Source organism: Marmota marmota, unplaced genomic scaffold (genome assembly GCF_001458135.2).
Source record: "Marmota marmota marmota unplaced genomic scaffold, marMar, whole genome shotgun sequence".
Lineage (NCBI taxonomy): Eukaryota > Metazoa > Chordata > Mammalia > Rodentia > Sciuridae > Marmota > Marmota marmota.
The window spans coordinates 4,181,041-4,195,054 of record NW_025999926.1 but is presented as its reverse complement, the minus strand read 5'-3'; the positions used below and the strand labels follow the sequence as shown (position 1 = coordinate 4,195,054).

Below are 14,014 nucleotides of genomic sequence, written 5' to 3'. Positions count from 1 at the left end.
GCCCGACGCTTGGCCGCGCGAAGAGACGCGGCGGCTGTGGGCCAGCCCGTGCTTCTGCGCACGCGCGGAGGCAGCCCACACCCAGAAGGCTGCTCGGCACCATGCGGACTACACTTCCCATAAGGCCACAATCCAGGTGTCATGCTTAGGATTTTTATTTTCCTTTGGAAGGTTTAGTTGGGGACAACCTGTTACAGACAGTCTATCCTGATACCAGAAATCCAGGTTCTGCCACAGCCCCAGAGGTTATACGGAATTGCTGTCCTAGTGGCACATACAGTGTGTAGTCCTTGATCTCATTTAGTTGCAGAAAAGAGGAGCTAGAAACTCTAGTTGGGAACAACTGGGGAAATTAGCAAATGGCCTGGACATTAGAAATATTAATAAAATAAATACTTTTCCTCGGAAAGTTGCCATGACTTTCGTTTATTGGGATCACGTAGGTAATTTTACACATTATTAAAGAACTGCATGTTTAAGTGCTTTGTGTTGTACTATACAATTGTGACTTTTAATAAAATAACAACTGGAAAAGGCAAGACATGACTTTCTACCTCTAGAGCTGAGAATATAACTTGGTGGTAATGTGTATGTTTAGCAAGTCTGAGGTCCTGGGTTTAATATCAGACACTTCCAAAGAAGAGGGAGAAAAAATCCACCTTTAGAATATGGGTATTCTCATTTTACTATTACTTTTTAAATTGATTTTATTTTTTAAAGTACATGACAGCGGAATACATTACAATTCTTATAACACATATAGAACACAATTTTTCATATCTCTGTATATAAAGCTTATTCACACCAATTCATGTCTTCATATGTGTACTTTTGATAATGATGTCCATCACATTCCACCATTATTGCGGATCCCCTGTGCCCTCCCTTCCCCTCCCACCCCTCTGCCCTATCTAGAGTTTGTCTATTCCTCCCACGCTCCCCCTCCCTACCCTACTATGAGTCAGTCACCTTATATCAGGGAAAACATTCGGCATTTGTCTTTTTGGAATTGGCTCTCATTTTACTATTTTCTGTGTTTGAAAAAAAATTATTATAAAGTTTATAAAACGTGGACTATCATGTTACAAGTGTGCCTTTGAACTCGAGCTGCCAAGAGAAAAAGGATGCTCAACATCACTATGCATCAGGAAAAAACAAATCAAAACCATAATATCACCATATGCCTATTCAGATGGTTATGATTTAAAAAGGTAAGTATTCATAAGGGTATGGAGACAAGGGAGCCCTTCTGCACAGTTGGTGGGAATGGAAATTGATGTAGCCAGTATGGAACACAACAGTTTACATAAAAAATTAAAAACAGTACTGTCATATAAACCAGCAAACCCTTTGCTAGTTATGTCTCCAATGCAAACAAAACCAGCAGGTCACAGAGATAATTAGCATTCCCATGATCACTGCAAACCAGTAGCCACAAAACAGAAACAACCTAGGCTATATGAACAGACAAACTGTGTGTGTGTATACAGAACACTGTTCAGGCTTAATAAAAGAGAGCCTGCCATTTGCCACAACACAGGTGAACCTGGAGGCCACGTTGCCGAGTGAAATAAGCCAGATAAACAAAGAAAAATACTGCAAGATCTCACTTATGGTGTGAAATAAAAAGTCAACTACAGAGAAATAAAAAATAAAACAGTGGCTACCAGGGGTGGGGTGGAACTGGGGAGAGGTAGTGAAAGGACATAAAGTGGAGATACATTGGATGAAAAAGTCTAGAGGTCTAGCATACAACAGGAGGGCAAAGTCAGTAAGACTGTATTTGTATTTGGGATTTATGCAGAGTAGATTTTGGATACTGTTACTACATGCATGAAAAAATATGTTAACTTGCTTGACTATAGTAGTAGTCACACTGTATGTAAGTACAGGTGGTCCTCTACTTACAATGGTTCAACTAAGGATTTTTTTTTTTTGCTTCATGACAGTGCAAAATGATACATATTTAGTAGAAATTATACATCAAATTTGAATTTTGGTCTTTTCCCTGGCTAGGGACACATAATATGATACTTTCTGCAATGCTAGACAGACAGGAGCAGCAAACTGCAGCTCTTGGCCAGCCACATAATCATGAGGGAGAAGAGACCTTCAATAAGGAAATTCACTTTAAAACAAACACAGAAATCAGTACAGACAACAACAATGAAAGAGGTTCCATGCAGGGCTGGGATGTAGCTCAGTGGCAAAGCGTCTGCCTTGTATTCGCAAAGCCCTGGGTTCGACCCCCAGTTCCAAAAAGGACAAAAAAAGGAAAAGGTTCCATGTAAACAGGAACCAAGAGAGAGAGAGAGAGCAGAAGAAGTTATTCTATCTGACAAAACAGAATTTAAATACAACAGGTTAGCAAAACATCCAACAAAGCAAGAAGAAAGAACAATTATAAACATTTACAGACCTAGTAACAGGCCATCAAAATACAAGAACCAAACATGGGAGAAATACAGTCCATGATCACAGTTGGAAACTTCAGTTCTAATTGTTGGATTGTACAGCCAGACAGAAGACAAGCAAAACTTGAACACAGTAAACCAGTTGCTCTGACATGTGTAAGCTACCCAACAACAGAATACACATTCCTTTCAAGTGCATGGGGCATTCTGCAGGAGAGACTATGTCAGTCCAGAAAATCAGTCTTGGGTAGTTTCAAAGATAGATATTACACAGTGTCTTCTACAATCATGGTGGGATGAAGTTAGAAATCTGGAATATTAATAAATTTCTGGACATTATGCTCTGAATCAAAGAATGAAAGATGAAATCACAAGGAAAATTACAAAGTACTTAGAGACAAATGCAAAGGAAAACATAAAATACCAAGGAACATGGGACAATGGCCAAAGCAGCACTAAGCGGGGACCTTACAGCTAAATAATATAATAAGTTTGGGAAAATATGCCAAGGAGTCAGGCTAAGCAAATTTTACTTTTACAGTTTGTGTTCATTCACCCCCTCCCCAAAATTAATAATGTGAAAAAAATTGCCAGTGTTTGCTGGAAATGTCACTTGAGCACTCTGCAACCCCACTGGGCAAGAGTCACATATCCCATCTTAACACGCAGCAGGACTTGATGTGGTGCAGCACTAAGTCATACTTTGTGTCCACAGATGCAGCTTTTGTCCTCATCCAGGGGCTGAGGCCACTCCTGACCTCAGAGACCACTTGAAAGAGCAGGCAGGTGCATGGGAAGCACTGTTCAGAGGCAAAAGCATCTCTATAATTGCAGGCCACAGAATGCCCACCTATCATGGTCACCTGCTGGGGGGGGGCACCTAGATAGTGGTTTCCCCAACTCATAATTCCTCTCCCTGAAATTAGCAGATACCGGAAATCCCAGGAGCTTTTGATTGACAGCCCTTTCTGGGCCCTGGTCCCAGAAGCTGCTCAAACCTTGTGTTTTCAGAGCCTGGCCACCAGGTTCTGCAGGAGGCCTGCACATCCTGCCTGACCAACCTGTCATCCATGCCAGGTGGCCATTCTTCTCAGGACATGCAGGTGATATGGCTCTTTTGTGCTGGGAGCCATTAGCCAAGTAGGTATGACAATTTCCTTGCCAGCGTACCCCATGTTGCTTAGTGGAAGGACTCGTGGAAATAGGACATTTTGCAGTGACATTGCATGTAGGTGACCTTGCTCAAGGACCAGGGCGGATTAGGGTGTTCCCGGTTTAGGATAATCGGGTTTAGGGCGTTCCCGGTTTAGGTTCCAGGTTTAAGGTTTAAGATTATTCCTGCTGGCAATAGGGCGTATCCTGCTGCCTGAGTTCTCCTTGAGTTCTCACGGGATTCAGACAGTATTTTTTGGGAGACAGAAGCCCAGTGGGAGTGGATTTGGGCAGAGAATGTGGATTTCCCCAGAATGTGATTGTAGACGGCTGGTGTGAGATCGGGAATAAAGAGTTGCTGTTTGAATCTACAAGCTGTGTGGTGGCTCGTGATTGTGTGCCCAGCCAGACTGCGGCATTTGTGCCCAGCCAGACTGCGGCACTTTTGGGAGACAAGCACTTGGCCTGTTGACCCAGGATAGGAGTTTCATCTTTGGATTGAGTTTTTTTCCAAAGATGTTACCTACTCATCTAATGCAAGTGGGAAGGTAGGAATAAAACCTTCATCTCCACCATTTTAAATATAAGTTGACATTAAAGCATTAATGAAGAATTAAGGGTTTGTAATTTATTATTTATTTTTTTTGGTGCTGGGCATAGAACCCAGAGGCACTAACAAGACAGACAACCACTCTACCACTGAATCATATCCCCAACAAGCAATTTATTTATTTGCTATTTTACCATATATTATTTTTTATGCTTTAGAAATTGTTATATCCTAGCACAGCAATTTAAACTGATGGCAACTTAGTGGTGACTATTGCATACTTCTACACAACAGACTCCTTCTGTAGTCTTCAATACTTGTTTTCCTATGTTATGACTACTGGTTTCTGTCCTGTTCTGGCAATTTCAACATGAAAATAAATTACACTATCAAATAAAAGACGACTTTTCCCTCACCACTTGGTTCAATTTTACCTAACCTCCTGCTGAAGCATTTTTAAGTACAGTCATGCCCATCCTCCTAGTGAGCTCCTCAAGATATGGAAGACCTCTGAGCATTGAGTTCAGTCATTTTTCAAAGTCCTTATTAAAATTCTCCACTGACCTACAGGATGAGTTTTCAAACTATGACCTATGTCACCACCTCATGACCACTTTACACTTGGCAGGGACCCTTTACTATTTGAAATGGTGGTATTTTTCTCAGGTTAGGACATACCTATGGCAAAGAAAGTGAAACCTCATCCTTTGGACACAGTAAGAGCCAAAACAACTGCTGATCTGAGCCCTCGTTTCTCTTGGGGGCCACTTATGGTGTGATTCTACTGCCCAAAAGAAGTCAGGATGCAGTTTCTGTGTTAAAAGACATTATGGGGGGCTGGGATCGTGGCTCAGCGGTAGAGTGCTCGCCTAGCACGGGCGGGGCCCGGGTTCGATCCTCAGCACCACATAAAAATAAAGGCATTGTGTTGGGTCCATCTATACCTAAAAATAAATATTCAAATAAATAAAAATTTTTAAAAAAGACATTATGGGGCACTTCTGTGATTTTTAAAATCAACTGTACTGGGGTATGATTTATAGAATGTAAAATATACACATTTTCAATACATTTTGAGGAGCTATGAAAACTCATACAGCTTTGTAAACACTATCACATTAGACAAAAACATTTTTTTTTTAAACTGGACTCAGTAAATTCTCACCAAGGCAAACCACCTTTCCGTTGCTCTAAATTAGATATGTCTTTCCTAGATTTCACATAAATAGAATGACATATGGTTCTACCCACTTGTGCCTGGCTCAGCATTATCTTATTGAGATGTATCCATGTTGTTATCTGCATTAGTAGATCCTTCTTTTGTTGGTGAGTGGAATTCCATTATAAGGTAATATTGCTGTGTGTGTATTTTTCTGTTGACAGACCCTGCATTTCTTTCCAATTTGGGGTTACTGTGAGTACAGACTACATGGACATTTTTGAACAATTCTCTGCTTTTAGAATAGAAACTGCTGGTTGTAGGTATCATTACCTTCTTGAGGGACTAACAAATGGATCATAGTATCACATTATAATTTTATCTTTCCTTGTACTTGTGGGCCTCCTACATAACTTTCGGGAAATGCTTATTTTTTCCTTTTCCTTTAATTGCTAGTTTTATCTGACTTTTTGTTATTATATCAAACTTTTTTTCCCAAAATTTCACATATTACCAAACCAATCAAAACCACCTTCATGACTATATGATTACATGACTTCATGATTGCAGCACCTTCATGACTAACCAAAAGATCACATTCCCAGTTATATATTCTCAGCTGTCCCAATAAGGGCACCTATTCAGCTTGATGTGACAAGGAGATCATAACCTTGATACGGCATAAATATATGTATCATTTAATGTGTAATTCCTTCCAGACTCAGCTTGGTTCTCCTCCAACGTCTCCTCTTGGAATTGCACCTGATTTTATTGTCAGTATTCATTGGAACTCACTGGGGAAGGCAAAGATTCTGCTGTGTCTCTTGGCTAGAACCCCTTGATTCAAAAGTCTTGTGAGAAGACAGGGTGAGGAACTGAATTAAGTGCACACACCACAGTCCATATTGTGAACATTCTTTAACACAGATGTGAGAACTTTGTCAGATACACCCACTAGAGCGTCTCTCAGTCTGTGGTTCCCTTATTCATTTTCATGTTAAAATTTAAAAGGCTAAAGTTTTAAATTTTAATTCATCCCCAATTTTTTTTACTCTTATGTTTCAAGCTTTTTAAAATTCTACCTTAAAATTTCTGCACACCTCAAATGCAATTTCTTCAGTTTTCTAAAAAAATGTCGTACTTTTAGTTATGTTTGCATATATGATTCTAAATACATTTCAAATTACAGTGTAAGAGATATAAATGAATATACAGTTATTTTAGCACCGTTTTTGGGGAAAAATCATCTTTCTTCATCAAACTACCATGAAACATTTCTTAAAGATTAACGAATGATTTTCCATTATACCTCAGGGAAGTAGGGAGCAGGACAGAGCATTCTTCCTATCTGTACAGAAAGAAAACAGACTGGAAAGATTACAACTTTTCTTGAACATACAGATACGTGAGGTCACGTAGCAAAAAAAAAACTAACCCCAAATCTGGAGAGCTCAGTGGCTTCAGAGAAAAACAGGACCCAAACCGTTGCTTACCTCAGAGGATGCCAACCACCACATAAAACGACTATAATGGAAAAGAGGACACCATGCAGGATCAGACAGGTAATTCCAGCAGAGATGGAATTAAACAATAATAAAATTAAAATCCTAGAAATAAAATTGAAATCCTGGGAATAAAATTAAAATCCTAGAAATAAAAAAGTGCAATAAAAGGGCCCACTGATGTATTTAACACGGCCAAGGAAGCAATCAGTGATGCTGAAAGCACATGTATGTGTGTCCGTGTTTTACGTGCATCATGACTCTGAGGTAATAAGGTACTGAAAACATTTAGGAACAATGGCTCTTCCTATATGCACATCAGAAGGCAGCAGGGAATGTGGTCTGGCACTCTCAATTTTCAGATATTTGCTGTACAAGGTTTATTTTTAATATACATATGGCAAATTGAAGCTGATGTCAGAATAGTTATTAAGCAGGGGGCACATGATTCCATTCCAATTATGTTGGGTTTAAATTCACAAATGCCTGGCAGGTGGCATGCATATATCCATATATAAACGACACCTCAGAAAACACTCATGTACATGCAATGCTTTTGTTTAGTTTATGCAATTTGTTTATTTAAAAATTTTTATTTAATTCATTTGTATTCAGTGCTGAGAACTGAACCCACTGCCTCACACATTAGGCGATGCTCTACCAGTGAGCTACAACCCCAGTCCTTTTTTGGTTCTTCTTAAGCTTTTTTTGTACTAGTGAATGTGCATGAATCAATATTGTGCATTTTACTAGATGTTTTCATATTTCATATGAACAAGTTTTGATATAAAATTTCTAAATAAAGGCTATTACCTACCTTTCTCAAAATTGATTCCCCTTGTATCTCTGAGAGATAATAAAGTTTGATGTCTTATTGAAATGTTCATATATTCAAAACTCAATTATCACAAATTTTTTATAACACTTTCTTGGTAGATTTCCTCTGTGTGTGTTAAAATACTGTTTTTCTACTTCCAATATTTTCCTGTTTGATAAAGAAGAGTTTTGGACAGAAGCTATGGCCATTCAGGATACTGTCAGGTTTCCTAAGGGACTTTTCTGATACACAGAAAACATAAGTTGTTCTTATGTCCACAGAAATCACATGCTTATGTTTTATTAAGTAAGGCTTGGTGAGTTTAGGTCATTACCAAGTATACCAAACCTTGCAGAACTTCAGCAGAGAACAAGTTTATTTTCTTGATATGAAACACCCAACTGAGTATGTGGAGGAGGAACCACATTCACACGGTCCTTCCTTGACCCTGGTTCCTACCATCAGGTACGCCTTCATCCTAGTGTGTGAACTCCAACTTTTCCCTAGAAGTAATATCTCCCCGACTCTGGTGAGAAAATTTGAGAGATGTATTTAATGAGACTCATCCGTCCCTGAACCCTACATTCTATTAGCTAGAAGTTAACAATATGACCTCCTTTGTGAGAGTGGTTGAGAAATTATGTCTAGATGGAGGATGGGACAGAAGAGGACATGGCTACCGGTCAACATTTAGTAATTAGATGAGGGAGACTACCTTTGTATAGGTCAAACTGGGGGTTGACTATGGCAGGATTGCCCATATCCGTCACCTGCATTCCTTGTCTGTCTTGATATGTGGTTAGGTCTCTATCTTTTAAATATTCTGGGCTAAACTGAGAAAGATAACCTTTGGCTAAAGGTTATCACACATTTATGACTTTCTAGGTTTTCTTTCTGTGATTTCTCTGATGATGAATTAGTTTTGATTGCCTACATAAAAATTTCATTTTTTTATTAGTTTCTTGAAGCTTTTTCTACAACATGCGTTTTTTGAGGATTGAATTCGCGGAATATTTCCTATAGTCATTATCTTTCTAGCGTTTCTCTGCAGGGTAGGTTCTGTGATACAATGAGATCAGCACTCTGGGTGAGAGACTGCCCATGTTTCCCATATTCTTTACATTCATACATTTAATCCCGCATGGGCTTTCTGATGTTCTCTGAGGCTTGATTTCTGGCTGAAAGTTTTCCCACATCTATCACATTTGTAAGGTTTCTCTCCTGTGTGAGTTCTCTGATGTACTCTGAGATTTGATTTCTGACTGAAAGCTTCCCCACACTGAGCACAGGTGTAGGGTTTCTCCCCCGTGTGAGTTCGCTGGTGCTTTCTCAGGACTGACTTCACACTAAAAGCTTTTCCACATTCATTACAGTCATAGGGCTTCTCCCCTGTGTGAGTTCTCTGGTGTCCTCTGAGATTTGATTTCTGCCTGAATGTTTTCCCACATTCATCACATTTATAGGGTTTCTCCCCAGTATGAGTTCTGTGATGTACTCTGAGGTTTGATTTCTGACTGAACGCTTCCCCGCAGTGACTGCAGGTGTAGGGTTTCTCCCCCGTGTGAATTCTGTTGTGCCCTCTAAGCTGTGATTTCTGTCCAAAAGCTTTTCCACACTGATTACAGTTGTAGGGCTTCTCCCCTGTGTGTGTTCGGTGGTGCTTTCTTAGGCCTGACTTCAGTTTGAAAGCTTTCCCACACTCATCACATTTATATGGCCTCTCCCCTGTATGAGTTCTCCGGTGATCCCTAAGGCCTGACATGTGGCTGAAAGATTTGCCACATTCACTGCATTCAAAGGGTTTCTCTCCCGTGTGTGTTCTCTGGTGTACTATGAGGATTGACTTATAGTTGAAAGACTTCCCACATTCATGACATTCGAAGGGTTTCTCCCCTGTGTGGGTTCTTTGATGGATTCTGAGGCCTGACTTTGCACTGAAAGACTTCTCACATCCGTCACATTTGTATGGCTTCTCTCCTGTGTGAGTTCTCTGATGTTTCCTTAGGCGTGCCTTCTCACCGAAAGCTTTCCCACAGTCAGGACATTCATAGGGTTTCTCCCCACTCTGACTTTTCTGAGGCCGAATCAGGAGTAAATTCGTAGAGCAGGATTTCCCACATGCATCACCCTCACAGGGTTTCACCCTTATGTGGGTTCTTGGATGCTCACTAAAAGTTGATTGGCAGCTGAATGTTTCTACACACGTGTTAAGGTCAGCGGGTTTATCTGTTGTGTGAGTTCTCTGATGTACCTGTGGGGGTGAATTATGGCTGAAATTTTTTTCATATTCAAAGTGCTTCACCTCAAAGTGAATTCTCTGCTGTCCTCTAATGTGGGATTTGTGGCCAAAGGGTTTTCCTCCTGTGTTGGTTCTTTGGGTGGTCCTACTGAAACTATTCCTGCTTTCATTAAGCTCATAGTGACTCTTGTCCTTTGGGTGAATGCTCTGGGAGATGAAAAAGGTGGATCTGTCACCTTGGTTTTCTCCAAATGTACTGAATTTATACGATTTCACCTTTTGGTGGGCCACAGGAGAAGTAACGAGGGCGGCCTTTTCAAGTAAAGTTTTACCACGTTCTTTATATTGAAAATCCTGCCCCAAATTCTGAATTGTCTGAGGCTGAATAACTTCCTCCTTACGATGGAGAGCTCTCACATTCTTACTGCAAACAAAAGACTCCTCTCCAAGATTAGTTGGGTGACCCTTAATACTGAGGAGCCACCTCTCATACAAGTTAAGCTCACAAGTCTTTCCTCTTGAATACTGACAGCGTGAGGCCAAAAGGCTGAGGCTTGGGTAAGTAGGCCCAGAAGCAATACACCGATAAGGCATCATTCTTGTAGGGAAAATATTTATTTCCAGGTTACATGGTTTCTCTGGAATTTCTTGCTCTGTAGTCAATGATCTGTTGGTGAACAAAACTTGCCACAAACGTTTGCCTTGATTTTCTGGGCTCTTTTCTGAGACTTTATCAGGTTGTGAGTCTTCTAAAAATGAGAAAAATAAAAATACTTCATAAATAGTTAAAGTATTTTTGTACTTAACACAGCTGTTTGAATGGGACATATATACAAAAGTTCTATTAAAGTATCTGATTCTGTGGTTTCTGGCTTAGCTTTCCAACAATTCGAGATATATACTCTTTATGTACCTTTTTTCCCCTTCAAAAAAGCTTTTTTGTAGTAAAAGAGAGGAAAACAAAAATGAACACACACACATGCATTTGGCATCTTAAAATATAATTTTCAAAAGTGAGTAGAGAAAAGGATATAAAAGAAAGGAACAGCTGAAAATGTAGTTTATTTAAGACAGTTGAGATCCTTGGAGAGAAAAATGAGGATATGTGAAGAATTTGACAAAGAGTATCAGCATTAAATAGATGACAAGAGTAACAACAAGAAAATCAGTGCACAGCAGGGTTTACATCAGGGAGGAACACCAGATCTAGGTTCTCACTCAGTCAAATACAGATTACAAAGGGAGGACAATCATTAGCCTATTCTGGCTGTAGCTGTTTTTTCCATTCTGTGTCTCAACACCAACATAATTTATAATGGCATCAATTTTCTCATGTGGGAAGAAGTCGTCCCACAGGCCATGCTTTAATTCCCTCCACAAATGGGAAACTGGAGTGTGGAATTGACAGGAGTTAGTCATTTCCTGACTAAACTGTATCATTACATCAGAGACGTTTAACAGTTACCCTTTCTAGTCATCCAGTGTTAATTTTCTTTCAACTCACTCACTCATTTCCCCCAAACTAGTCTTGTCCCTCTCCAATCCTTAATTCTGCTGTCTACTTTTTATACATACTTATTTTGTATTGACTCAGAATCTTAAGGGATTGTTTTTCAACCTGGCCCTAGAAACTTTACATTTCCTTATCATGTATTTCCTGCAATATATTTGATACAACTGCCCTGCTGCTACACATACAAAAATGTCAGCCTATGCTAAAAATGTTCAAAGCATTGAATTTATTTTCCTAGGTACCAACAGGTAAGATCTAAGAGATGTGATTCAGGAAAAGAAAGCTTTACACTAGCTGCATGCCCATTATGTATTCGAGATACCACTCCACTAGTCCATGGTACTTTGCTCTCATTTTGACAAGACATCAGTATTTTTTTTAATATTTTTAAATTGTCAATAAACCTTTATTTTATTTATTTATATGCGGTGCTGAGAATCAAACTCAGTGCCTTGCACATGCTACGTAAGCGCTGTACCACGTAGCCACCACCCCAGCTCCAAGACAAAAGTGTTTAAATGACACATGGTTCATTTCTACCAATTTCCCTTTTACTCACATTCTTTCTCCAAATCAACCCAAATTCCTGCCTTACACACATGTAATTTCATTTAGAAAGACATAGTATTGTGTAAATGAAGCAATATGAAATTTCTCTTCCAATAGGCTCTGGAGTTAGTCTACAATGTTTATTACATGGTACATGCTAGAGAATGGGAGAGTGAAACATCCTGCTTTACTCCCCTGGATAATCTAGGTGGTAAAAGAACTCACTCAATAACTGTGTTCTCTGGCACAGAGTTTCATTTTGTTTTCAAACATCCACGAAGTGAGGTAAGAATTCACAGAGAGATAACAGCATTTCAAGATTAGAGTAGAAATCTGAGCCAAAATTTAACATGAGTAGTAATGCTTCATTCTCCTTTTCATGTATAGTAATTTTTATTATTTTTATTATGAGAACCACTTTTTGGCTTTACTATTTGTATCATTATAGTTTATTTACTTTTACTATCTTTTTAAATATTTATCTTTTAGTTTTAGGTGGACACAATATCTTTATTTTATACTTATGTGTGCTGAGGATCGAACCCAGTGTCTCGCACATTCTAGGTAAGAGCTCTATCACTGAGCCACAACCCAGCCCCTCATTATACTTTTATCTTTATTAAGTCTTTTGCTTTACTGACTTTTCTTTGAAAACATTCTTGCTTTTTAACATAAGTACATAAACAAAAATTTTTCTTTTAAGCAGTATTTTGCCTGTTGTCCAAGATGCATGTTATTCATTTTTTAAAATATTTTGGATATTGAAAAATTTTGATTTAGTCTAATCAAATATGCTTTTAAAGATACATGCTCCTTTTTTAAATTTCAAGACAGACTTTTTTTATTATATTGTATTCAAATTTTAGTTTCATGGAACAATAATCTCTCTACTTTTTGGCACTTACTGACATTTTTCTAAACTACTTTTACATTTTGTCAGTGTTCAGAGGTGATTTTAAGAGGTTTATTCTTGATGGGGGATAGTAGAGTATAGGAAAGGCAGCAGAATACAACAGACACTAGTATAGCAATATGTAAAACAGTGGATGTGTAACCGATGTGATGCTGCAATCTGTATACGGGGTAAAAATGGGAGTTCATAACCCACTTGAATCAAAGTGTGAAATATGATTTGTCAAGAACTATGTAATGTTTTGAACAACCAACAATAAAAATTAAAGAAAAAAAAGAGGTTTATTCTTTGTTTTCAGAGTAGAGATTTGAAAAACATGTCAATTTAATCTTAATGAAACATGCTGACTTATAAATTCTGGAGCAAGGGGTCAGTGAACTTTTTCAGTGAAAGGGAGGAGAGTGAATGATCTGACTGTACTTGTCACGTGGCCTCTGTTGCAATGACTCTGCTCTGCCTTGTAGCATGAAGCCGTGAACAGACATGGCTGTGTTCTAATCACTCTTTCTTCACCAAAACAGGCAGCAGGCAGGGTTTGTCCTGAGGGGTGCAGTGTGCTGAGCAGTATTCTAGAGACTCAACTGGTATCACTGGCTGTGCTACTGAAATCAGAGAGGAATATTAAGATCTACTGTATCGTACAACTGGAGAAATGAAAAGTTGTGCTCAAAAAAAAAAAAAAAAAAGATCTACTGTATTTAATATGGTCATGTTTCTTCTTACAATTCTTGCAGTTCTTTTAAAAAATAAAACTTGAGATCAATTTATTTGGTGGATAAATATTCAAAACTCATATATTCTTTTAAAATTATCTCTAGCATTATTAAAATGTCCCTTTCCTCATCTGTTCTTTGATCTGAACATTTAGTATGAGTGAGATAAACATGGTTATGCTTATTGGTTTAACAACTCATAACTTAGTCTGAACTATCTCTTTAAGCCAACATGGCATCATTTCCTTTTAAAATGAGAATGTAACCCATTTATATTAGTTGATGCAGCACAGGCATCTGTCTTACTCTGTATTATGCTGCGGGTCTGAGTAGCCTTTGTGCAAACAAAAGATGATGCAGCAGGCCTGAGACAGGACTGCTTCAAGGTCAGCCCTGGGCTAGTATCTGGGAACTTAGACTTCAAGAGTATTCCCAAGGTTCCCAGCACTTCTGAGAGGGGCCATCATACCCAGACTGCCTGTGCCTATGCTGA

The 14,014-nt window shown here is 38.9% G+C and overlaps 1 protein-coding gene across 7 annotated transcripts in view; it reads right to left on the bottom strand.

Moving 5' to 3' along the window:
• Window positions 1-7,467: 7,467 nt before the first annotated feature.
• Window positions 7,468-14,014, bottom strand: part of Znf782 (zinc finger protein 782) — a 28,973-nt gene continuing 22,426 nt past the window's right edge. For 5 of the 7 annotated variants that reach the window (XM_048800303.1, XM_048800305.1, XM_048800304.1 and 2 more), the window contains one exon: window positions 7,468-10,582. In XM_048800303.1, coding sequence (XP_048656260.1) covers window positions 8,718-10,582 — 1,865 coding nt within the window. In that variant the 3' untranslated portion in view covers window positions 7,468-8,717. Of the gene's footprint in view, window positions 10,583-12,492; window positions 13,411-14,014 lie in introns of those variants that run through there. The other 2 variants (XM_048800307.1, XM_048800308.1) reach the window with 2 other exon arrangements.